A 27,515-nucleotide genomic window follows, 5' to 3' on the forward strand; every position below is an offset into this window, starting at 1 on the left:
ACTCCCCTGGACAGAATGATGTGAGCTCAGAAAGCAATCCTGTCAGGAATGAGGATGTACCCCTGGATGGCTCACCCAGTCATAAGGAGAAGCTGAACTCAGGTGCTTGGGCTTTGACTCCTATCCCTCCCTCACCTGCCTTTTTGGGTTATGATGGAAAAGATGATGTGAGTACTATTCCTCGTTTGTCAGACTATGTGGCATGGCCTAATATGCCCCGGGTTGTTGAGCTGGAGGAGGGATCGAAGGAAGGTAGCGAGACTCGCAGTCTATATATTGTTGAGTCTCCTACTGGATCTCCTATCCATGAAAAGCTGCATGTGTCTCCTGGACCTGAGGGTTGCAATCAATATCAAAAGCTCACTAGGGTGGATGAGAGGGCTATGGATCGCATGAAGAAGCGCAACTTTGAAGGTACTTCCCCTCCCCCTGCTGGTAATCAATTCTCTGTCCTGTCTGACACAGCCATCATGCTCCGTGCCTCGCTTATGGGGGTTAATATACCTGATGATAATTTCAATACTGTTAATATCCTACATGAACTAGAAATATCTAGGCAAGTACTGCATGAGAAAGTAAATAGTCCTAGGGATATTACCATCAAAGATGGTTTAGGAAATGCTGCTCCTCTCTCTTTGACTTGGGACGATCAGGACGTGGAAGATGATGCCCCATTCATTCCTGTGTACTCCAGGAGAAAAAAGAAAAAGTCCCCCAAGAAAGATAATGTGGTGATTTCATCTCCTAACATCACAATCAGACCCGTGACTCGAAAACAGAAAAAAGAGGCCGAGGGTAGGTCTACTCTAAATCCTAGTAGGCCTACCAGGGTGAGAGATAAACCTGGACGTTATAAATGATAGGTTGTTTTTGGAATTGTAGGGGGGCAGGAAAAGGTGGTATGGCTTCCTGCCTCACGGATATCATTAATACCAACAGAGTAGACTTCATTGGTTTGCAGGAGACCATGAAAAAAATTATAAGCCCTCTTTTTTAGGAGATTTGACCCCCATTCGGAGTTTAGATGGGAATGGATCCCATCGATTGGGAAATCTGGTGGGATTCTATGTGGATCGAGACTAGAAACACTTGAGGTTATAGATGTAGTGCGTGGTAAATTTATATTGCAGCTCAATCTCTTTGACAAGATTAAAAGATGTGAATGGGCTCTGCTGGTGGTGTATGGTGCAGCCCATGATGAAAATAAGCCTGAATTTTTGGCTGAGTTGTCCTCCTTTTGTCATAGGATCAAAATTCCTTATTTGGTGGGTGGTGATTTTAACATCATTAGACACTGTGGGGAAAAGAATAAAAAGACTCCTTTATCCCATTTCTCGGATGTCTTTAATGCTGTCATTCATCTACTAGCCCTGAGGGAGATTTTTATGGGCGGTGGGTGCTTCACATGGTCGAACAAACAAGAACACCCCACTTTGGAAAAACTGGATAGGGTCTTGATGTCCTCCGACTGGGAAGATCTATACCCGCTGGTGTCAGTTACTAAGATGGTCAAGGATTTATCTGATCATAACCCTTTGCTTCTAGATGGGGGTGTGGCTCCGTCTAGGGCCCCGGGCAATAGATGCTTTAAATTCGATAATGCCTGGTTGAACAATCTAGAGTTCCTTCCGCTTGTCTCTGAAATCTGGGCTAGGCCTGTGTACACGGATGATCCTATTGATGTGTTGAACATTAAGCTGAAGAGGGTGAAGAAATTTTTTAAAGGGTGGGGCTCAAATAACTTTGGCAATTGTAGGATTAAGAAGAACCTTCTTAGATTGGAGCTTCAGGAGTTGGAGCTGTTAGAAGAACAATGTGATCTGTGTGGGGAGGCGTATACAAGGAAATTAAATATCCTGGTGGAACTTAATAGTATATACCTTAAAGAGGAGTCATCCTGGCATCAAAAATCTGCCGAAAAGTGGCTTTTGAAAGGTGATAATAACACAGATTTCTTTCATAAAGTGGCCAATGAGAGGCGCAGGAAAAATATGATGCGTTCTCTTGAATGTGGTTCTGTCACTATTGAGGGGACTAAGAATCTACTAGCCCATGCTACTGACTTTTACAAGGAACTGTTTGGACCTGCACCTAGTAATATGTGTAGTGTTGACACATCCTTGTGGTCCAGTGAGGAGAATATATCCTTGAGCGATAATGATGAGTGTGACGCCCGGGTATTTAAGCTACAGTGAACCTCTGCTAATGATGCCACGTCACCTCGTTTACTGTTGGTAAACTCGTGTTAGTTCAAAACGATTCAAATTCAAATTTAAAATATAGGCAAACAACAAAAGTTTTCAAATAATAAAACTAAAATGTTCTGTGGTGCCAAATAATGCGTAGGTAATTATGGTGGAGAAACCACACTTGTATAAAATATGTAAATACTCAAAATGAATATAATAGTAGCAAAACAATTAGTTAAATGATTATAAAATAATAAACAATTACAAATGGTTTTATATTAGGTGCCAAGTTAATTGCGGTAGTGGCATAAGTATTAAAAATATTTTAGGTGCAACTTGGGTTTTTCATAAACACCGAAATTTAATAAAACAGGAAAGAAGAAAAGAAATAAAATAGAAAAACAAACTAACAAAAAAAAGAAAAGGAAACCCCCCAAACCCCCGGGCCAACCGACCCAGCTAGCCAACCGGCCGGCCCAGTCGGCCAGCCCACCCCGGCCGGCCCACCTCTCCCCGCATAACCCCCCACCCCCCCGACCGAACCCTAGCCTCATCACCCCACTCACCCGCACGATCCCCATCTCTCCTCTCGCCCCCACCCCCCCGATCCAATCGGGATCGGGCACGAACCCATCGCCGCCTCCCGGACGCATCACCGGCGCCGCCCCGCCCGTCGCTCGCCGTCGTCCTCACCCCCTCCCCCTTTCCTGGACCGGAAGGGCCCCCCCTCCGTCGCCGCCGCGCTCCCCGCGTTGGAGCCCCATCCCGCCGGCGCGCCCGCCCCCGGGTGGATCTGGATCGGGGGCAACCGACGCCCCCGACCCGTTGCGCGCCATCGCCCCACCGCCCTCTTCGTCGGCGGTTCGGACGCCGCCGCGATCCCGTCGCCCCCGACCCGAGATGCCTCGACATCGCCGGACTTCGCCGAATCGCTTCCCCGGCCTCACCCTCACCGGACTACCTCGACCCCCGCTGCCCTGGACCCTACTCCCCGCCGTGAGCAGCTACCTTTCCCTCCTCCTCTCCCCGTGTCGGCCGCGCACTCGCCTTCCCTGGCTCGCCTCGTCACCGTGCGCCCCGGTCCCCATCGTCGTGCACGCCCGCGCCATCTCCGATCGCGCCCGATGCGCGCTCACCGTGCCCCCGTCCGCGTGCAGGTCCCCGACGCCCATTGCCTTGCCTGCCTCCAGCCACCTCCCCCGTGCCGCTCGCCTACGGCCGCGGTGCCCTGCCGTGGCCTCCGCCCCCCCCCTTCACGCGCCGCCTGCCGCCGCGCCCGGCGCCCGCCGGCGCGCCCGACACCCGCCAGCGCGGCCGCGCCCTTCTGGGCGGGGCTCCCTGTCGCCCTGGCCGGTTGTCCGCTCCAGCGCCCGAACCCACCGAACCCGCTAGGCCCCCTAGAGCCAATGACAGGCAGGCCCCACCCCCTGGGACTTAAAAAAAAAGAAAATGAAAAAAAAAGTATATAAAAATAAATAAAACAATAATTAAAATAAAAATAAATTTAATTAATTAATTAATTAACTAAATTAATTAAGTTAATTAACCTTAATTAATTAATCTAATTAACCTGTTAGCTTAATTAAATAGTAATTAAATTAACTAATCTGTAATTAACCTAAACAGAGAATGACAGGTGGGACCCACAGGACCCACATGTTAGGTTGACCAGGTCAACGGTCAACGCTGACTGCTGACGTCAGCATGACATCATGCTGATGTCATAAATCCATTTTTCGAATTAATTAAATAATTAATTAAATTCTAGAAATTAATAAAATCTTTAGAAAATCATATCTTTTAATCCGTAACTCGGATTAAAATATTTTCAACATGAAAGTTGCTCAGAACGACGAGACGAATCCGGATACGCAGTCCGTTCGTCCGCCACACACCCCTAACCTATCGAACTCGCAACTTTCCCCCTCCGGCTCCTCTGCCCGAAAACACGAAACACCGGGAATACTTTCCCGGATGTTTTCCCCCCTTCACCGGTATCACCTACTACCGCGTTAGGGCACACCGAACACCGCGTATTGCCTTGTTATATTTTGTGATGCTTTGTTTGCTCTGTATTCATTATTTCTTCCCCCTCTTCTCTCCGGTAGACTACGAGACCGACGCTGCTGCTGGCCAGTTCGACTACGGAGTTGACGACCCCTCTCTCTTGCCAGAGCAACCAGGCAAGCCCCCCCCTTGATCACCAGATATCGCCTATTCTCCTCTATACTGCTTGCATTAGAGTAGTGTAGCATGTTACTGCTTTCGTTAATCCTATTCTGATGCATAGCCTGACATTGTCGCTACATCTGTTGATACCTTACCTGCAATCCTAAATGCTTAGTATAGGATGCTAGTTTATCATCATTGGCCCTACGTTCTTGTCAGTCTGCCTTGCTATACTATCGGGCCGTGATCACTTGGGAGGTGATCACGGGTATATACTATACATACATACATACTATACAGATGGTGACTAAAGTCGGGTCAGCTCATTGAGTACCCGCAAGTGATTCTGACGAGGGGGCTGAAAGGACAGCTGGCTCCATCCAGGTAGTGGTGGGCCTGGGTTCCCGACGGCCCCCGACTGTTACTTTGTGGCGGAGCGACAGGGCAGGTTGAGACCACCTAGGAGACAGGTGGGCCTGGCCTTGTTCGGCATTCGCGGATACTTAACACGCTTAACGAGATCTTGGTATTTGATCTGAGTCTAGCTACGAGCCTATACGCACTAACCATCTACGTGGGAGTAGTTATGGGTATCCCGACGTCGTGGTATCAGCCGAAGCACTTCAGACGTCAGCGACGGAGCGGCGCGCGCCGAATTGGACTGGAACGCCACTAGGCTAGGTCTGCTTTCGGCCGCGTACGCAACGTGCAGGTGTGCTATGGGCGATGGGCCCAGACCCCTGTGCGCTTAGGTTTAGACCGGCGTGCTGGCCTCTCTGTTGAGCCTAGGTGGGGCTGCGACGTGTTGATCTTCCGAGGCCGGGCATGACCCAGGAAAGTGTGTCCGGCCAAATGGGATCGAGCGTGTTGGGTTATGTGGTGCACCCCTGCAGGGAAGTTAATCTATTCGAATAGCCGTGATCTTCGGTAACAGGACGACTTGGAGTTGTACCTTGACCTTATGACAACTAGAACCGGATACTTAATAAAACACACCCTTCCAAGTTCCACAGACAACCCGGTGATCGCTTTTCTACAGGGCGACGAGAGGAGGATCGCCGGGTAGGGTTATGCTATGCGATGCTACTTGGAGATGCTGCTTGGAGATGCTACTTGAAGATGCTACTTGGAGGACTTCAATCTACTCTCTCCTACATGCTGCAAGACGGAGGCTGCCAGAAGCGTAGTCTTCGACAGGATTAGCTATCCCCCTCTTATTCTGGCATTCTGCAGTTCAGTCCACTGATATGGCCTCCTTACACATATACCCATGCATATGTAGTGTAGTTCCTTGCTTGCGAGTACTTTGGATGAGTACTCACGGTTGCTTTCTCCCCCCTTTTCCCCTTTCCTTTCTTTCTGGTTGTCGCAACCAGATGCTGGAGCCCAGGAGCCAGACGCCACCGTCGACGACGACCCCTACTACACCGGAGGTGCCTACTACTACGTGCTGCCCGCTGACGACGACCTGGAGTAGTTTAGGAGGATCCCAGGCAGGAGGCCTGCGCCTCTTTCGATCTGTATCCCAGTTTGTGCTAGCCTTCTTAAGGCATACTTGTTTAACTTATGTCTGTACTCAGATATTGTTGCTTCCGCTGACTCGTCTATGATCGAGCACCTGTATTCGAGCCCTCGAGGCCCCTGGCTTGTATTATGATGCTTGTATGACTTATTTATGTTTTAGAGTTGTGTTGTGATATCTTCCCGTGAGTCCCTGATCTTGATCGTACACATTTGCGTGCATGATTAGTGTACGATTGAATCGGGGGCGTCATAAGTTGGTATCAGAGCCGACTGCCTGTAGGAATCCCCCTTTCCAACTCCTTGGCCGAAGTTGAGTCTAGTCATTGCGAAACTTTTACTAACTTGGCTGTGTGCCTTACGGGCCCACGTCGCCATTGGGTGGTAGTAGGATCTTTTATTCCTCGACCTTTACTCTGGGACTCTGAGCTCTCTTCTATTCGGGTTAAATGATTTCGCTAAAAACAAAACTAACTTTAGGTTCTCGCAAGTACTTTCTCCCGGAGAGCCACTTGTTACCGATGACCGCCTGCTGCACCAGAAGAATCCGAGATACTCTACGATGTGCTCTGGAGACTATGTGCCATCGCTTTTGCAATTCACTTCCATCGATAAATCCCTCTGGATAACCACTTACACCTATCGTTCATATTGTCATCCCCAGTTGCTTTTGTTATTACAAAATGTCCTGAAATACTCTTCGATATTCCGAGAATTCTTTACGCTTACTGCCCTGCAGTTCCTTGCTGCATGAATACCCCTACGGATAATTACTCGCGCTTGCCGAGTATCCGCTCATCCCCAGTTGTTCTTGTGTTTCACAAAAGTCTTCAAAATAATATTCGATCTTCCGAAAATCCTCTGGAGCCTTTGGCTCTTGAAATTCTTGCTTGCTTGCATTATGGTTAATCCCATAAGTCTCGTAGTCTTAATGACATTCCTTGTCATTATCATTTTGAGTCTGTTGACTCAATATGTTTGCGAATACACGCAATCATCATTGATCCTTATAAATTACTTTTCCGGCTGAGCTGCCATTCTTTTAACTGGAATTGGTTCTCGACCAATCCAATTGTCGTTGATTGTACCCTAAGGCTATTCAACTTATCCATCCCTAATCAGAGCATTGCTTCTGATCCCTTGATTTGGAGATCATAATTCCTTTGCATTTGACAATTGAGTTAGTCAGTTGTTTCTATAAACTGATCTCCTTGCATTCTTTCCTCCTCTGGTTGGGTACCGGTGCTCACATCAGGTACCTTGTGGACCACCAGATCCTTTGTTGGATTTTATCTGACAACGCCCTTCATATTCAATAACCTTGTGAGCCTTTTCTCTAATACATAATGCCTTTGGTAAATTGTATCGTCTGCTTCCTCAACCATGCTCTGCCTTCGAGCTTGAGTTAATTACTTCTAAAGGTTCTGGTATATGATTCTAAGATGCCCCGATGGGTTGAACCTATGCCTTCCTTAATATGTGTGAACTCGAAAGTTTTCACGAGTCGTACTCTTCTTGTATTTTGCCAGATAAAATTTCAACGCTGTAACTTCATCAAAAGCGAGAAGTGAATGAAAGGGTATGCATTGGAGAAGTGGGAGTCGACCTTGAACTCTGAGTTCATGCCCATGGACCTGATGTGGAACTTATCATGGTAGCTTCTTGCCAAATATTTACTCATTCGAGTAATTCTTTCAGTGTTATTAAATTGGACCCCTTGTAGTTATGGTTCCGACCATGATTGTTCTTCTTTGATCTCATTTCTCGGACAAGTTAAAACAATTGTCTTCTATGGATCAATACACCAGTCCAACCTTTACTTTGATCTTGTGTCGAGTATTACCCCCCTGGTATCTCAAGATTATCATGGAACTGCATAACTTCTTATGAGTTCTTCATCAAGTGCTACCTTCCCACTGATTCCAATTTTTCGCGGGCTCTGAGTTATTGAACACTCAAAGACACCGATAACTGAACCGAGTCCGCTCTTCGGTTCAACAACTCTTCAGTAAGCTTCTATAAGTACGAGTTTGTACCCGATCACGCCATTCCTAGCCTGTTTGGCTATATCATTGTCGTGACGATTCTAACTGTGCTACCTGGTCCTTATTCTCGGAGCACCAATTTTCGACGATGAACTAACCTTACGTCGATCCTCATCGTCATATCATTTCGCCTTGAACAACAAGCTTGGTTTCGAGTTTGTGTCGTACCCTTGGTTCCAATAACCTTTCACTTCATCATTACTTGACTTGATGTCGTTACCGATCGATTACACCATCATGAACTCTCGCGACAAAGGTGTCGTGATCATCAACATTCTGAGCTCATCCAGGATATCAATTGAATTCATGATGAGAAATAACATCCTTGCCCTCGATGAATTGTATTATCGTCGACCACTTTATTGCCTTCCCACCAACACAAGCTTGTTCATGTTTGGTGTTATACCTTGAGTTCCTTGCTATCCAGCAATTGTTCTTCTTTACCTTGGAGTATTACCATCCTTTATGTCAAGAATGTTCTGAGATTTGTTCCACCTCTTGAGAATTCTTGGCATAGAAATACTTCTCACCATCACCATTCTTTATTGGTCCCCGTGTTAATTCCAACAAGTGAACGGTGTTGTTTGGATTCTTTCCTTCTAGCAACCCTATTTTTTTGAAGTTAATGGTCGAAAGTTCATTCTTAGGCTATTGACTATTGAATCACCATTCTGACATTGGTCGTGCAACCCAACCCATATTTCGGGCGCACCTTTCAACCAATGTTTAATTGTGTATGTTTTCCTCGAGCATACTTCCTTATATCATTTGATCTGACCAATGTTATCTCCTTGTTCACTTAATTGTGGAAATCCATCTTTTGGGAATCTCGGTGAATTGCCGTTGAGTTCACCAGACACCTCCTTGTCCTCTCCTTGGGTTAATGATGGACTCTTGATAACGGAAAACACTTCATAGTTCATTTCCCCGAGAATCTTACAATGTCATCTCGTCAATTTGCGTTGCACCTTTTCTTCTCAGGTATCCTAAGTCTGAGGTATCCTGACACCAATCGGATCTGAATCTCGGTCAGATATGAGGGTTGGGACACCTTTCCAAGAGTTATGATGTTGATCCTTTGATGACCCGCTAACATGATGTCATGCCTAGCACCCCCCCCCCGGCTGGAGGACCTATCATTATAGATTCCTTTTCAGCAAGGTTATCCATTCATCCATGAGGAAATTGTAAGACTTATTCTACAAGTTATTCCTGATGGATCCTTCATGTTTCCAAAGTCTGACCTTTGCTCGAAGACCATGTCGATGCTATCTCGAAGCATGTTTGTGGTACTCTGATTTTCAACAAGTACATTGAAGCCCAATGCTAAATATTTCCTGCCCAATTATCCAAACACCGCTGTATGGGTAATGTCATGAAAAATCCTCTCCCCTACCTAAAGAGTTTTCTACATTATATCCTGACATGGATATCATGCTCTGCTTGTCCTTGGGAAGGATATACCCTTGAAATATGTGTTTAAACCTATTTTCCTTTCCATTGATCTGTTTAATCTGATGATCATGTTTTCCTACCATTGTTGATTTAACCTTTCTTGTGATCTATATGATCTGAGCAGTAATATTCTCCTGCTTATGTAAACACCTCGGTGTACAACTCTGCCAGTGAGACCCTGTTACTTTTGTTGGTGACATTTCGGTAACCACCGATGGACGAGAACTTTGCCTACTGGTCCGCCTCGTTCAACGAGCAGGAAAATGGTTCTCTTCATCCCTCGTCCTTGGTACTGATGTTGTTGCCGACATAACTGATAGGCTATCCTCTGACATACCTTGCTTGCATGATCACGCAAGACGTCTCCGCCCTTCCTACCTTTAACCCACATGGTGGGCCCATAACCCACAGTTCCACAGGATCGAAACCTGACTCTCCTGTACACCCCCTGTTCCCAAAGTTATTCCTCCCGCGTGGACTCGTATGTAATTCATGAGCCACCTTCCAATGAGATCGTCAATTCTGGCATCGGACACAATAATTATTCCGTTGCTTGAAACCCCTTTTCACCTTCTGCCTAGGCAATGAACGATTGCCTGGCTGCTTGAAACTTCTTATTGTACCTTCCAACTTTACTCTCGATGTGTTTTATTTTGTTCAACTCGAGAGGTACTCATATGCTCATTCATGGGTTAATCCCAGATTATTACCCTTATAGCATTCTGTCGTTGCTGATCTGCCTCGTTACCTATTCTTAAATACGATGAAGATCCCGAAGAAGGATGCCGACTTCATCCTGATGACCTGAAGCAGAGGAATGAAGACATCAGTGTAATGGATTGATCTCTTCAAGAAGAGCAACCAAAGACGAGAAGATTCGTTAGGATTTCGTAACCAGACCTTTCCCCCTAGTCCCCCTCTTAAATCTCGGGACGAGATTTCTTGTAGTGGAGGAGAATTGTGACGCCCGGGTATTTAAGCTACAGTGAACCTCTGCTAATGATGCCACGTCACCTCGTTTACTGTTGGTAAACTCGTGTTAGTTCAAAACGATTCAAATTCAAATTTAAAATATAGGCAAACAACAAAAGTTTTCAAATAATAAAACTAAAATGTTCTGGTGGTGCCAAATAATGCGTAGGTAATTATGGTGGAGAAACCACACTTGTATAAAATATGTAAATACTCAAAATGAATATAATAGTAGCAAAACAATTAGTTAAATGATTATAAAATAATAAACAATTACAAATGGTTTTATATTAGGTGCCAAGTTAATTGCGGTAGTGGCATAAGTATTAAAAATATTTTAGGTGCAACTTGGGTTTTTCATAAACACCGAAATTTAATAAAACAGAAAAGAAGAAAAGAAATAAAATAGAAAAACAAACTAACAAAAAAAAGAAAAGGAAACCCCCCAAACCCCCGGGCCAACCGACCCAGCTAGCCAACCGGCCGGCCCAGTCGGCCAGCCCACCCCGGCCGGCCCACCTCTCCCCGCATAACCCCCCACCCCCCCGACCGAACCCTAGCCTCATCACCCCACTCACCCGCACGATCCCCATCTCTCCTCTCGCCCCCACCCCCCCCGATCCAATCGGGATCGGGCACGAACCCATCGCCGCCTCCCGGACGCATCACCGGCGCCGCCCCGCCCGTCGCTCGCCGTCGTCCTCACCCCCTCCCCCTTTCCTGGACCGGAAGGGCCCCCCCCCTCCGTCGCCGCCGCGCTCCCCGCGTTGGAGCCCCATCCCGCCGGCGCGCCCGCCCCCGGGTGGATCTGGATCGGGGGCAACCGACGCCCCCGACCCGTTGCGCGCCATCGCCCCACCGCCCTCTTCGTCGGCGGTTCGGACGCCGCCGCGATCCCGTCGCCCCCGACCCGAGATGCCTCGACATCGCCGGACTTCGCCGAATCGCTTCCCCGGCCTCACCCTCACCGGACTACCTCGACCCCCGCTGCCCTGGACCCTACTCCCCGCCGTGAGCAGCTACCTTTCCCTCCTCCTCTCCCCGTGTCGGCCGCGCACTCGCCTTCCCTGGCTCGCCTCGTCACCGTGCGCCCCGGTCCCCATCGTCGTGCACGCCCGCGCCATCTCCGATCGCGCCCGATGCGCGCTCACCGTGCCCCCGTCCGCGTGCAGGTCCCCGACGCCCATTGCCTTGCCTGCCTCCAGCCACCTCCCCCGTGCCGCTCGCCTACGGCCGCGGTGCCCTGCCGTGGCCTCCGCCCCCCCCCCTTCACGCGCCGCCTGCCGCCGCGCCCGGCGCCCGCCGGCGCGCCCGACACCCGCCAGCGCGGCCGCGCCCTTCTGGGCGGGGCTCCCTGTCGCCCTGGCCGGTTGTCCGCTCCAGCGCCCGAACCCACCGAACCCGCTAGGCCCCCTAGAGCCAATGACAGGCAGGCCCCACCCCCTGGGACTTAAAAAAAGAAAATGAAAAAAAAGTATATAAAAATAAATAAAACAATAATTAAAATAAAAATAAATTTATTAATTAATTAATTAACTAAATTAATTAAGTTAATTAACCTTAATTAATTAATCTAATTAACCTGTTAGCTTAATTAAATAGTAATTAAATTAACTAATCTGTAATTAACCTAAACAGAGAATGACAGGTGGGACCCACAGGACCCACATGTTAGGTTGACCAGGTCAACGGTCAACGCTGACTGCTGACGTCAGCATGACATCATGCTGATGTCATAAATCCATTTTTCGAATTAATTAAATAATTAATTAAATTCTAGAAATTAATAAAATCTTTAGAAAATCATATCTTTTAATCCGTAACTCGGATTAAAATATTTTCAACATGAAAGTTGCTCAGAACGACGAGACGAATCCGGATACGCAGTCCGTTCGTCCGCCACACACCCCTAACCTATCGAACTCGCAACTTTCCCCCTCCGGCTCCTCTGCCCGAAAACACGAAACACCGGGAATACTTTCCCGGATGTTTTCCCCCCTTCACCGGTATCACCTACTACCGCGTTAGGGCACACCGAACACCGCGTATTGCCTTGTTATATTTTGTGATGCTTTGTTTGCTCTGTATTCATTATTTCTTCCCCCTCTTCTCTCCGGTAGACTACGAGACCGACGCTGCTGCTGGCCAGTTCGACTACGGAGTTGACGACCCCTCTCTCTTGCCAGAGCAACCAGGCAAGCCCCCCCCCTTGATCACCAGATATCGCCTATTCTCCTCTATACTGCTTGCATTAGAGTAGTGTAGCATGTTACTGCTTTCGTTAATCCTATTCTGATGCATAGCCTGACATTGTCGCTACATCTGTTGATACCTTACCTGCAATCCTAAATGCTTAGTATAGGATGCTAGTTTATCATCATTGGCCCTACATTCTTGTCAGTCTGCCTTGCTATACTATCGGGCCGTGATCACTTGGGAGGTGATCACGGGTATATACTATACATACATACATACTATACAGATGGTGACTAAAGTCGGGTCAGCTCATTGAGTACCCGCAAGTGATTCTGACGAGGGGGCTGAAAGGACAGCTGGCTCCATCCAGGTAGTGGTGGGCCTGAGTTCCCGACGGCCCCCGACTGTTACTTTGTGGCGGAGCGACAGGGCAGGTTGAGACCACCTAGGAGACAGGTGGGCCTGGCCTGTTCGGCATTCGCGGATACTTAACACGCTTAACGAGATCTTGGTATTTGATCTGAGTCTGGCTACGAGCCTATACGCACTAACCATCTACGTGGGAGTAGTTATGGGTATCCCGACGTCGTGGTATCAGCCGAAGCACTTCAGACGTCAGCGACGGAGCGGCGCGCGCCGAATTGGACTGGAACGCCACTAGGCTAGGTCTGCTTTCGGCCGCGTACGCAACGTGCAGGTGTGCTATGGGCGATGGGCCCAGACCCCTGTGCGCTTAGGTTTAGACCGGCGTGCTGGCCTCTCTGTTGAGCCTAGGTGGGGCTGCGACGTGTTGATCTTCCGAGGCCGGGCATGACCCAGGAAAGTGTGTCCGGCCAAATGGGATCGAGCGTGTTGGGTTATGTGGTGCACCCCTGCAGGGAAGTTAATCTATTCGAATAGCCGTGATCTTCGGTAACAGGACGACTTGGAGTTGTACCTTGACCTTATGACAACTAGAACCGGATACTTAATAAAACACACCCTTCCAAGTTCCACAGACAACCCGGTGATCGCTTTTCTACAGGGCGACGAGAGGAGGATCGCCGGGTAGGGTTATGCTATGCGATGCTACTTGGAGATGCTGCTTGGAGATGCTACTTGAGATGCTACTTGGAGGACTTCAATCTACTCTCTTCTACATGCTGCAAGACGGAGGCTGCCAGAAGCGTAGTCTTCGACAGGATTAGCTATCCCCCTCTTATTCTGGCATTCTGCAGTTCAGTCCACTGATATGGCCTCCTTACACATATACCCATGCATATGTAGTGTAGTTCCTTGCTTGCGAGTACTTTGGATGAGTACTCACGGTTGCTTTCTCCCCCCTTTTCCCCCTTTCCTTTCTTTCTGGTTGTCGCAACCAGATGCTGGAGTCCAGGAGCCAGACGCCACCGTCGACGACGACCCCTACTACACCGGAGGTGCCTACTACTACGTGCTGCCCGCTGACGACGACCTGGAGTAGTTTAGGAGGATCCTAGGCAGGAGGCCTGCGCCTCTTTCGATCTGTATCCCAGTTTGTGCTAGCCTTCTTAAGGCATACTTGTTTAACTTATGTCTGTACTCAGATATTGTTGCTTCCGCTGACTCGTCTATGATCGAGCACCTGTATTCGAGCCCTCGAGGCCCCTGGCTTGTATTATGATGCTTGTATGACTTATTTATGTTTTAGAGTTGTGTTGTGATATCTTCCCGTGAGTCCCTGATCTTGATCGTACACATTTGCGTGCATGATTAGTGTACGATTGAATCGGGGGCGTCACAATGAGTTAACTAAACCCTTTTCCCTTGAGGAGATTAAAGCCGCTCTCTTTGCTATGGAACCTAATCGTGCACCTGGCCCGGGTAGTGTGCCTGCTGAATTCTACCAGCACTGCTGGGATGTTGTTTGTATGGACCTCCTTAGGCTTTTTGAGTGGTTTCATGAGGGCAGACTAGATGTGCAACGCTTGAATTATGGTATTATCACCCTTCTGCCCAAAACCTCGGAGGCCAATAGGATTCAACGGTACAGACCTATTTGCTTGTTGCGATGTCCTTATAAGTTGATCACCAAGGTCATGGATAGGAGGGCGAGTGTGTATGCCCCCAAACTGTTTAGTATACAGCAGAATGCCTTCATAAAGGGGAGGGACATTATGGACGGGATCCTATCGCTGCATGAAGTCATTCATTATACTCATGTAAAAAAAGGACGGGGATTGTCCTTAAACTTGACTTCGAAAAGGCCTACGACAAGGTTAATTGTGATTTCCTTCTTGATTGTCACAATAAGAGAGGCTTTAATGATAAGTGGTGTGGGTGGGTATCACAGATCCTTCGTGATGGCACGGTTAGTGTTAAGATCAATGATGAGCTCGGGCCCTATATTCAAAGTGCCAAAGGTGTGCGTCAGGGTGACCCTCGTTCCCCTTTTTTGTTCAATATGGCCGCTGAGTGTCTGACTAAGATGGTTCTCGCTGCCCCAAAAAATAAGTTGTTCGAGGGTCTCGCGTCCGATCTTATTGAGGGGGGGTGTAGGGATTTTGCAATATGCAGATGATACAGTTATTTGTTTCTCCCATGATGCGGACAAGGCAGTAAATGTGAAGCTGCTGCTCTATTTGTTTGAGTTGATGTCTGGGCTTAAAATTAACTTTGATAAAATTGTTTCTCCCATGATGCGGACAAGGCAGTAAATGTGAAGCTGCTGCTCTATTTGTTTGAGTTGATGTCTGGGCTTAAAATTAACTTTGATAAAAGTGAGGTTTTTTCGATCGGTGGGGATAATGATATCGATCAATTTTATGCTGGGATGTTTGGGTGCCAGGTTGGCAAGTTTCCTATGAGATATTTGGGAGTCCCAGTGACGTATGCCATGCTTAAAACTGTAGACTGGGACTTCCTAGATGCTAAGCTCCTTAAAAGATTGGCTGCCTGGATTAGTTATATTGCTTCGTCTGGTGCTAGATTAACCTTGATATACTCTATCCTAGATGGGATTCCTTCTTACTTCATGTCTATGTTCCTCCTTAACAAGACGTTTATCGAGAAGATGAATAAACATCGTAGGCGCTTCTTTTGGAGGAGGAAAAAAGACAAGCGGGCTTATCACTGGGTTAAGTGGTCCAGAGTTTGTCGCTCGAAGAATAAAGGGGGATTGGGTATTAAGGATCTCCATAAACAGAATATTAGCCTCCTAGTTAAATGGTGGTGGAAGTTGGAGTCAGGCGATGGGCTGTGGCAAAAGATCGTGCGGGCTCGGTACTTTAAGCACAAAACGGTGGCTAACGTACATATCAGATTTAATGACTCCCCTTGTTGGAAAGCTATTATGAAGGTAAAAGAGGTGTATATGGAGGGTAGGGGGATCCGCATTAATATGGGTGACCTGACTAGGGTCTAGCACGATCCTTGGATATCTGAGAAGCCTTTGAAAATTTGTTTCCCTGCTCTATATGATATTTGTCAAGAGCAAGAATGCACCTTAGCGGCTTTTGCTGCTAATAACTTTGTGATGGGATTCCGGCGTAATCTCTTTGCTGAGTTGTCCGATCACTGGGCTTGTGTGGTGGATGGGGCTAACAAGCTGACTTTGAATGATGCACCTGATCAAGTTGTTTGGAAGTTTAATAGCAAAGGAGAATTTACAACAAAATCTGTTTATGAATGGTTGGAGAAAGATTTATCAGGACCTGATTATAAGTGGATCTGGAAAGCTAAGATACCTCTGAAGATCAAAATCTTCCTTTGGCAACTCTTCCAAAATGCTATCCCTACCAGGGATAACCTGCGTAGAAGAAAATGGCTAGGGAATCCATCTTGTTCGTTCTGTCATGATATTGAAACTGCTGAACACCTTTTCTTTGGGTGTGTGTTTGCCCGTTCTGTTTGGGGAGTGATCGGGGCTGCTTTAGGAGCATCCTGTACCCCTAAAACTATTTGGCAGAGCTGGGCATGGTTTTATAAATTTCTTCCTGGGGGCAAAAAGCATTACATGTCTATGGTTGCTGCTATCTGTTGGGGCATTTGGTGCACCCGTAACAAGGCGACCTTCAATAACTGTATCATTCACTCTCCATTGGAGGCTGTTTTCACTGCGTGTTCCTTTTTGATGTATTGGTCAGGTCTTCTGAAAGGGATTGATAAGGAAAGAGTCCAGGCTGGAGTGCAGAAGATGGTGCGCGTGGCTGCGTCTTTGGCGGACCGTTCTACTCCCAGGGGTAGGCTCATGCTGGGGAATGGCGCGGGAGCTTGAAGCTGTTCTGGTCAGTAGTCTGTGATGTATTTGATCTCACTGGGGTTTGATGCCCGCTGAGATGTCTAGTGGTGTCTTTTGGTGGTGTCCGGTACTTTAGTTCTGGTGCGTGTAGTACTCGATGTGCTGTTCGTTTCGAGGATGGGATGGTTGGTGTCAACAGGTTTTTGCCCCGTGGCAGATGACTCGTTTTAGAGTCATTTGTTGCGGGTTTCCTGTTGGTGCCCCAACTCGCTCTCCCCTTTCAGTCTCCTTTTGCTTATTCGGTCTCGGATAGTTCGGTATGCTGTGGTTTGAAAACAACTGAGACTGTAATATTTCCGTTAAGCAATTAATGAAAAGGGGTGTGAGCCCGGTTGGAAAATTAATGAAAAGGGGTGTGAGCCCGGTTGGAAAAAGAACGGAGGCAAAAAGAAAAGAAAAATCGGAAAAAATGGTGGTTCATTGGAGTGGGCTGCGAGGCCCAAGCGGCCAGGTTGTGCAGCGGCCCGTTATCCTTCCACCGTTGGAAGCGAGCAGTGATCGCTGCTCTGTGAGACCAGCCTCGCGCAGTGCCTGCCACATCATGGCCCGTGAAGCCCAGCTTTCGCACAGGCCCCAATCGGTCCACCACTGGGGTTTGGTGCCCGCTGAGATGTCTAGTGGTGTCTTTTGGTGGTGTCCGGTACTTTAGTTCTGGTGCGTGTAGTACTCGCTGTGTTGTTCGTTTCGAGGATGGGATGGTTGGTGTCAACAGGTTTTTGCCCCGTGGCAGATGACTCGTTTTAGAGTCATTTGTTGCGGGTTTCCTGTTGGTGCCCCAACTCGCTCTCCCCTTTCGGTCTCCTTTTGCTTATTCAGTCTCGGATAGTTCGATATGCTGTGGTTTGAAAACAACTGAGACTGTAATATTTCCGTTAAGCAATTAATGAAAAGGGGTGTGAGCCCGGTTGGAAAAATTAATGAAAAGGGGTGTGAGCCCGGTTGGAAAAAGAACGGAGGCAAAAAGAAAAGAAAAATCGGAAAAAAATGGTGGTTCGTTGGAGTGGGCTGCGAGGCCCAAGCGGCCAGGTTGGGCAGCAGCCCGTTATCCTTCCACCGTTCGAAGCGGGCAGTGATCGCTGCTCTGTGAGACCAGCCTCGCGCAGTGCCTGCCACATCATGGCCCGTGAAGCCCAGCTTTTGCACAGGCCCCAAACGGTCCACTACTCAACTTGGAACGGGCGGGCCAGCAATAGCACAACCCGACCAGGCCCGCAGCGCCACGGCAACGTCCACACCACCTTATTGCCCCCGCTCGGGTTACAAGCTCACACTAATGAGCTCGGCGAGTGTGAGAGGTGGAGGAGGCTATTTAAGCTGGTCGTTCGCTCCCTCGCTAAGCGAGGTGGGACTAAAAAGAGGTGGCGGAGCGCCGTGCGAGTGCGCATATGCTGAAGCTGTACGTGGCTTTTGTTTTGGGGCAGCGATCTGCGCCGGCGCACCGGCCCAACAGTTGGGCCGGTCGAGGCCCAGCCGTTCGATGCGGTTTGCATGGACCGTTAGATCTGCTCGCATACACAGACTGAAGCAACCGTTGCAGCAAAAAAGAACAGTTTTGTTGCGACCGTGTACGAACAGGCACAAGAAGAAAAACAGGGAGTTGGATCCCCCCGCGACTGACCGTCCCCGATCCGCGGCGGCGGTGGCTAGATCCGCCTGTTATTCGTTCCCCGCGGCCGAATCACGTCGACGAGGAGCTCCCCCACCTATCAAGCCGCCTTGGGATTGCTTCAATCATGTCTTACATACGTCATGACCTCCTTGCCGCCATGGATTTGGGCTCGAGCTCCGTTACGGCCGGTCGAGGTTGCAGCTCGCCGCGAGCCCGTAGCAGCTCGCCGGCGACCGGTTGCAGCATGCACCCCTGCCCCCCGTGCTGGATCTCGCCGCCAGAATTCACGGAAACCCGTGCTGGGTCGCAGCTCAGCCATGATGGATGTAGCAAAACATTATGCCGGTTGTAGCAAAAAACGATGCTAGTTGTAGCAAAACCGCGACGCCGGCTGTGTGTTGTAGCAAAACGTGACGCTAGTTGTAGCAAAATGCTATGCCAGTTGTAGCAAAAATCTATGCCGGTTGAAGCATGTAGCAAAACTGCAGCATTTTATCATCTTCTTCCACCTTCAGCCGTCGCTGGTTGAAGCTTTCTTATTTTCATAGTGTCTAGTTGTAGCTTTCTCTCTCAATGGTGGGGGCTTTTTCCAACAACCGTTGAAGCTTTTTTACCAAAAGTTGTAGCTATTTTCTTTTTAGCAGCACTTGGTCAAGGTTTTTTGTGTCGTTTCGGTTGAAGCTTTTTTAATCGAAGGATGTAGCATTTCATGTCAACGGTTGTAGCTTTCCGGCGATGGCGCGGACCGCTTGTAGCTTTCTCTACATCCGGTTGAAGCTTTTCATCTAGGGGATGAAGCTTTTTTTTAAACGGTTGCAACATGAGGGGGTGCGACGATTCTGCAGAAGCCTCCGGTGTCGACCAAGAAGCACGAGACGTGTGGGAGTTGCAACCGCCGGGGATGGGGATTGGTCAACGGGCTGCATCCAATGGCGAAACGGGCTGTAAAGCATGGCGGGGTGAGATCGACATCCATGGACGCGCGGGGGATTCGACCTTCCATGGCCGACGGCGAGATGTGGGCGCCGGCGCTGCAGGAGATGAGGATGGGGACGAGATCCGCGGAGCTGCGAGACAGGAATGAGGCGAGATTCGCGAGATCCGCAGCGCCACGTGGTTGCTCGCGACTGGGTTGCGGCGTGCGCGCGTGGACTGGACCGGCCGAAGCTTCGGCCGGTGCCCCGGCCCCAAACGTTTTCCTTTTGTTTTTCTGTCTCTGTCGCTTTGGGTTCAGAAGCAGGATGGGAATCTCCGTGAAGCAGGAGCTCACGTGTGTTTCTCTCTCTCAAATGAAAACAAAAAAGGAGCTCGCGTGTGTGAGGCGTGGCAGCATGTGGACCAAATGTGTAACTGCAACCTGAATACTGATCGCTGATCGCTTCGTCTTCCGTTGATGGGGGCTTTGGTTGGTTCAGGATTCAGAGTAGATGTACAAGCGTGACCACGACTCAAGAGTTCGTGGCAGCCAGGAAGTCTAGAAGACCGAAGCAAACGTAATTCGTGAAGGAGTGATCTTGTGAACTTCTCCATCGTTACTCGATTCAGAATGTTGTTAGAGTTCTCTCTACTGTCCGTCCCTGTCGTCGACCGTCGCATGTTGCGTCAGCTGTTATTTGTCTCTGGCCTTCATGAAGGGGCACCTTTGTTGCTTGTTGCTCTACACCGATTCAGAAACGGGGCATGGAGGGTGTCGCAGACTCGCATTCTTGCGTAACGTGCGGCTAACTGAATCTGACTTGGATCAGGTCGCGTTTAGAAAAACAATATAATACCACGGCGCTAAACCACCAGAAGGTGGGTGACATGGGAACGACCGGATGAATGAATGACAGCGAGACCGATGAGCACGTTTTTCTTTTCCTAAACGGGATGCTCATAGTGAAGGATCAACGGACATAAAAATACAATGACTAAACACCCACTCTCTACACAACTAAGATGCACACAACCAAACGAACATGTACACACAAAGAAATAAGGTGCAAAGAGCATAGACATAGTAGGCCGAAGCTATGACTACCTATGTGCATCGCTTGATCTAGAGACCGGGGGTAATCCTCCTTTTCAAAGAAAAAAATTTAAAAATGGACCAAAAAAGCAACTATAATCGGTGACGATGCTTTTCAAGCACACATGATTCAAACGTCGTAACCACACAAATCGGAGACCGTGCAGTGTGCACCCTAGGCAGGCAACCCATACATCACGAGCCATCCGCGGAGCCGGGCGTGACACTCCAGTCGCAGCACAAACTGGCTAGAAGAGACAATACCGCCGAAATCTCACATTGGAGACACTTCAGCGACCCCCTGTCGTCACAAGTGAATGTCGGAAGTAAATCTGAGCATCGTCACCACCCACAGACAAAACACTACAAGACGTCACTGTGTGGCATGATCGCGACCTGCCGCCACTACCTCCGGATCTATGTCCTGGCCAATCACACCGCCGGTCATCATCACTGTCACTGGCACTGCACACCACATGTGCAATGCCACACCGTCCGGGATTGTATTCACCCTCTTCCCTTTCGTCCTGTTCGGACGTGGGCTCGATGGGGTATTAGGGATCTTCGACATCGTCCGGAGTCTCATTATCTCCGATGCCGGTATTGCTATCCTTTCCCCGACGCGATCGTGAGCAGCGCTGCTGATGTCGGCGCTTTGGTGGTTTATTGACGGGCTTGTCTTCGTCTGGGCTTGGGTTATCCTCGTCGTTCTTCGGGGTGTCCACCATCTACACATCGTAGGTTGAGGTGGCCGTCCAACGCCCCGTAACGGGTGGGACTTGGCTTGGTTCGTCTTCGGCATCGTCGTCCATGCCGTCGATGTCCTCGGACGCATAGTCCAACATGTCGGTTATGTCCTCGACAGTGGCAATTAAGTGGGTGGTGGGTGGGGCGTAAAATTCTCCTCTCTCAGCCCCCAGTCCGAGCTGGGTACAGTTTGGAGGTAAAGCCTCCGTGATGGCGAGAGACTGCATCAAACCCAATGCTTCATCTAGGAGCGGCAGCGGGATCGGGAACTGCGGGTCTGCCGCGCTGAATTCGGCACAGGGCGCCTGATCGGCTCCGCTAAGTGCAGACCTCGGCAGTTAGGGATGGCTGCTGATGACCCACAAGTATAGGGGATCTATCGTAGTCCTTCCGATAAGTAAGAGTGTCGAACCCAACGAGGAGCAGAAGGAAATGATAAGCGGTTTTCAGTAAGGTTTTCTCTGCAAGCACTGAAATAGAAGGTGATAGATAGTTTTGTGATAAGATAAATAGTAACGAGCCAAAAGTAAATAAAGTAAATAAAGTGCAGCAAGGTGGCCCAATCCTTTTTGTAGCAAAGGATAAGCCTGGAGAAATTATAATAATGAGGAAGGAGCTCCCGAGGACACATTGGGAATTATCGTCAAGCTAGTTTTCATCACGCTCATAAGATTCGCGTTCGGTACTTTGATAATTTGATATGTGGGTGGACCGGTACTTGGGTACTGTCCTAACTTGGACAAGCATCCCTCTTATGATTAACCCCTATTGCAAGCATCCGTAACTACAAAAAGGAGTATTAAGGTAAACCTAACCACACCATTAAACATATGGGTCCATATCAACCCCTAACAAAGCAACGCATAAACTAGGGTTTAAGCTTCTGTCACTCTAGCAACCCATCATCTACTTATTACTTCCCTATGCCTTCCTCTAGGCCCAAATAATGGTGAAGTGTCATGTAGTCGACGTTCACATAACACCACTAGAGGAAAGACAACATACATCTCATCAAAATATCGAACGGATACCAAATTAACATGACTACTAATAGCAAGACTTCACCCATGTCCTCAAGAACAAACATAACTACTCACAAAGCATATTCATGTTCATAATCAGAGGGGTAATAATATGCATAAAGGATCTGAACATATGATCTTCCACCAAGTAAACCAAATAGCATCAACTACAAGGAGTAATCAACACTACTAGCAACCCACAGGTACCAATTTGTGGTTTTGATACAAGATTTGATACAAGAGATGAACTAGGGTTTTGAGAGGAGATGGTGCTGGTGAAGATGTTGATGGAGATTGACCCCCTCCCGATGAGAGGATCGTTGGTGATGACGTTGGTGATGATTTCCCCCTCCCGGAGGGAAGTGTCCCCGGCAGAACAGCTCTGCCAGAGCCCTAGATTGATTCCCACAAGGTTCCGCCTCGTGGCGGCGGAGTTTCGTCCCGTAAGCTTGCCCATGAATTTTTCCAAGACAAAACCCTTCATATAGTAGAAGATGGATGCCGGAAGCCCACCAGGGGGCCCAGGAGATAGGGGCCGCACCCTAGGGGGGGAGCCCCCTGTCTCCTGGACAGGGTGTGGGCACCCTGGCCTATTTCTTTTGCTCATAATTTCTTATTAAATCCAAAAAGTTGTTTCGTGGAGTATCAGGACTTTTGGAGTTGTGCAGAATAGGTTTTCAACGTTTGCTCCTTTTCCAGCCAGAATTCCAGCTGCCGGCATCCCCCTCTTCATGGTAAACCTTGTAAAATGAGAGAGAATAGCCATACATATTGAGATATAATGTGTAATAACAGCCCAATAAATATTGATATAAAAGCATGATGCAAAATGGACGTATCAACTCCCCCAAGCTTAGACTTTGCTTGTCCTCAAGCGGAAGCCGAAATCGAAAAATATGTCCACATGTTTAGAGATAGAGGTGTCGATAAAAATAAAATACGGACATGAGGGCATCATGATCATTCTAATAACAACAACATATATGGATTTTATCATATGATTTCCTATGCTCAAGTAATAAGCAATTCACAATGTCAAGTATGGTTCAAAAACTTCATTGGGAACTAACAAACTATAATCTCAGTCATTGAAGCAATTGCAATTTATCGTAACATCAGAAAGAGTCAAAAATAGAGCTTTTCAGCAAGCTAACATACTCAACTATCTCGTAGTCTCCCATAATTGTTAACACTCATGCAATACTTGTGGTTATAGAGTTTCAGCCGGACACTAAGAAAGATAGGGGCTTCTTGTGTTGCCTCCCAACGTATTCACCTTTAGGTGATGTCAACAATAATAGCCTATGCCAACTTACATCCAATTGGATATATGTATCATGATCTTTCAAACACGAAGAGCTTGCCAAAGGATAAAATGAAAAAGGGAAAGGTGAGGATCACCTTGACTCAAGCATAATGTAAAACATAAGGTAAAAGATGGGCCCTTCGCAGAGGGAAGCAGAGGTTGTCATGCGCTTTTAGGGTTGGATACACAAAATCTTAATGCAAAAGAACGCCATTTTATATTGCCCCTTGTATGTGGACCTTTATTATGCAATCCATCGCTTTTATTACTTCCACAACAAGTTCGTACAAAGCTTATTTTCTCTGCACTAATAAGTCATGCATATTTAGAGAGCAATTTTTATTGCTTGCACCGATGACAACTTAAGGATCTTACTCAATCCTTAGGTAGTTATGGTGGACTCTCATGGCAAAACTAGGTTTGAGGAAATTTGGAAGCACAAGTAGTATCTCTACTTGGTGCAAGGAATTTGGCTAGCATGAGGGGGAAAGGCAAGCTCAGCATGTTTGGGAGGTCAATGACAATATACTTTAACTGAGATATCGGAAAACATAAACCGTTATGTTGTCTTCCTTGTCCAACATCAACTCTTTTAGCATGTCATACTTAATGAGTGCTTCACAATCATAAAAGATGTCCAAGATAATATATTTATATGTGAACCCCTCTTTCCTTATCACTTCCTATTAATTGCAACGATGACCAAGGCTACGTTCATCAACTCTCAATATTTTTTATGCCTCATACTTTCTATATGTGAAGTTATCACTATCCATAAGATCAATATGAACTCTTTTGTTCTTTCTACTTCCTTCAAGATCATAGCAACAAAGCAAAGCCCTTGACTCAACACTAATCTTTATTATAGATAGCACACGGACTCGATTACAAAAAGGGATCACAAACCAAAACTCAAAACTACTTGATATCAAAACTTCAATCTACTAGATCAAGATACTACTAAAAGGATCAAACTAAATAAAGCGGTAAAGATAGGAGTGTGATGGTGATACGATACCGGGGCACCTCCCCCAAGCTTGACAGTTGCCAAGGGGAGTGACCATACCCATGTGATTATTTCTTCGGAGGTGATGGAGGTGGTGATGATGACGGTGGATAATCGCACATCGAGCGTAAAAGCTCCTCCAGCTTGCGGATAATGCCCTTGAGCCCAGCAATATGATCCTTCAACAAAATATTCTCCTGTGTGAGATACTTGTTCTGTATGCGGGCTAACTCAATCATCTTGAAAGCTTCAATCTCTGTTGGAGTGAAAAGGATAGGTAAAGGTTGAGGGATGTCTTCTTCTTTCACCACCGGAGCTTGGACCTCCATGGCCTTCTTGATCTTTTCATCCTTGTTGATCTCTTCTGGTTCCTCTCTTTTCAACTCTATCTTCAATAGCCAAGCATCCTTGTCTTCGTTGTTGGAGGAGGGAGAAGTCATGGTACTCTAAATCTGCAACAGAAATAGCTCGAAACAAAAATAGAGGATATTTGCGTGATACGGTGGTCAAAACCTTCGGGAGTATATATAATGAATTTTTACCGACCAATATACGTAACATACAAGAAAATAGAGTCCGGGAGGCACACGAGGTGCCCACGAGACAGGGGGGCGCGCCCCACAAGGGGGGCGGCCTCCTCTCTCGTGGGAGCCTCGTGTCCCTTTCGGACTACTTCTTTCTTCCTAAAATTCTTAAATAATCCAAAACTGATGAAAATTGTCATTAGAGTTGTTTTGGGGTCGGTTTACTTACCGTACCACGTACCTATGCCTTTTCGGAGTCTGGAACGTTCTGTAAAGTGTCTCTTATGTATTCCTAAGGGGTTATGGTTTCAATAATATTAGTTTCAACATTGATAGGATTACCTAAAAATATAGTGTTTAATTCTTTGACCGTTTACCACCCTCGGATTTGTGCCTTCGAAGTTGTTGATTTTTATAGCACCAGAACGATAGACCTCCTCGATAATGTAGGGACCTTCCCACTTTGAGAGAAGTTTCCCTGCAAAAAATCTTAAACATGATTTGAATAATAACACATAATCTCCTACGTTAAACTCACGCTTTTGTATCCTCTTATCATGCCAGCGTTTGACTTTTTCTTTGAAAAGCTTGGCATTATCATATGCTTGGGTTCTCCATTCATCTAGTGAGCTAATATCAAATAACCTCTTCTCACAGGCAAGTTTGAAGTCATAATTGAGCTCTTTAAAAGCCCAATATGCTTTATGTTCAAGTTCAAGAGGTAAATGACATGCTTTTCCATAAACCATTTTATATGGAGACATACCCATAGGATTCTTGTATGCAGTTCTATAGGCCCATAATGCATCATCAAGTTTTTTGGACCAATTCTTTCTATATCTATTCACAGTCTTTTGCAAAATTAATTTGAGCTCTCTATTGCTCAACTCTACTTGACCACTAGACTGCGGGTGATAAGGAGATGCAATTCTATGATTGACATCATACTTAGCGAGCATCTTATGGAAAGCACCATGAATAAAGTGTGAACCACCATCAGTCATAAGATATCTAGGGACTCCAAACCTCAGAAAAATAACTTCTTTAAGCATTTTAATAGAAGTGTTATGATCACCACTACTATTTGGAATAACTTCTACCCACTTAGTAACGTAATCAACAGTAACTAAAATATGTGTATAACCATTGGAGGCAGGAAAAGGTCCCATATAATCAAAGCCCCAAACATCAAACGGTTCAACGACAAGAGAGTAATTCATAGGAATTTCTTGACGTCTACTAATGTTACCTATTCTTTGACATTCATCACAAGATACGACAAACTTACGAGCATCTTTGAAGAGAGTAGGCCAATAAAAACCAGATTGTAGTACCTTGTGTGCAGTTCTATCTCCAGCGTGGTGCCCTCCATAGGATTCAGAGTGACACTTACGTAGGATTTGTTCCTGTTCATGCTCAGGCACACAACGTCTAATAATACTATCTACTCCTTTATAAAGGTGTGGGTCATCACAGAAATAATGTCTTAAATCATAAAAGAACTTTTTCTTTTGCTGGTATGTGAAACTAGGCGGTATATATTTAGCAACAATGTAATTAGCATAATCAGCATACCAAGGAGCAGTACGAGAAGCATTGACAACCGCTAATTGTTCATCAGAAAAGCTATCATTAATAGGCAGTGGGTCATCAAGAACATTCTCTAACCTAGACAAGTTGTCTGCAACGGGGTTCTCAACTCCCTTTCTATCAATAATATGTAAATCAAATTCTTGGAGCAAGAGAACCCATCTAATGAGTCTAGGCTTAGCATCTTTATTTTCCATAAGATATTTAATAGCAGCATGATCAGTGTGAATAGTAACTTTGGAATCAACAATATAAGGTCTAAACTTATCACATGCAAACACAACTGCTAAGAACTCTTTTTCAGTAGTAGCATAATTTCTCTGGGCAGTATCAAGAGTCTTACTAGCATACTGGATAACATTCAATTTCTTATCGACTCTTTGCCATAAAACAGCACCTACAGCATAATCACTAGCATCGCACATAATTTCAAAAGGTAAATTCCAATCAGGTGGCTGAACAATAGGTGCAGTGATTAAGGCTTTCTTAAGTGTTTCAAACGATTCTACACAATCATCATCAAAGACAAAAGGAATATCTTTTTGCAATAAATTAGTTAGCGGCCTAGAGACTTTAGAAAAGTCTTTAATGAAGCTCCTATAAAAACCGGCGTGACCAAGGAAACTTCTTATACCTTTTATGTCCTTGGGACATGGCATCTTTTCAATAACATCAACCTTGGCTTTATCAACTTCAATACCTCTCTAGGAGATCTTGTGCCCCAAGACAATGCCTTCATTAACCATAAAGTGACACTTTTCCCAATTCAGGACGAGACTAGTGTCTTCGCATCTCTGCAAAACTCGATCAAGGTGGCTCAAACAATCATCAAAAGAGGATCCATAGACGGAGAAGTCATTCATGAATACCTCACAAATCTTTTCACAAAAATCAGAAA

The 27,515-nt window shown here is 46.8% G+C and overlaps 1 protein-coding gene across 1 annotated transcript; it reads left to right on the plus strand.

Moving 5' to 3' along the window:
• On the plus strand, window positions 1–16,849 carry LOC123134462 (uncharacterized). The gene is made up of 2 exons (XM_044553715.1): window positions 1–414; window positions 16,651–16,849. Exons 1-2 carry the CDS (start codon window positions 213–215, stop codon window positions 16,779–16,781), a joined length of 333 nt encoding a protein of 110 aa, XP_044409650.1. The 5' UTR covers window positions 1–212; the 3' UTR covers window positions 16,782–16,849.
• Window positions 16,850–27,515: the final 10,666 nt, after the last annotated feature.

The sequence above is a fragment of the Triticum aestivum genome, chromosome 6B (assembly GCF_018294505.1).
Source record: "Triticum aestivum cultivar Chinese Spring chromosome 6B, IWGSC CS RefSeq v2.1, whole genome shotgun sequence".
NCBI lineage: Eukaryota > Viridiplantae > Streptophyta > Magnoliopsida > Poales > Poaceae > Triticum > Triticum aestivum.

Coding starts and splice junctions, on each gene's coding strand:
- LOC123134462 (XM_044553715.1), top strand. CDS start 213: ATGCCCCGGGTTGTTGAGCTGGAGGAGGGATCGAAGGAAGGTAGCGAG. Junction 415..16,650: donor GAAGAAGCGCAACTTTGAAG/GTACTTCCCCTC, acceptor TGTATTGGTCAG/GTCTTCTGAAAGGGATTGAT.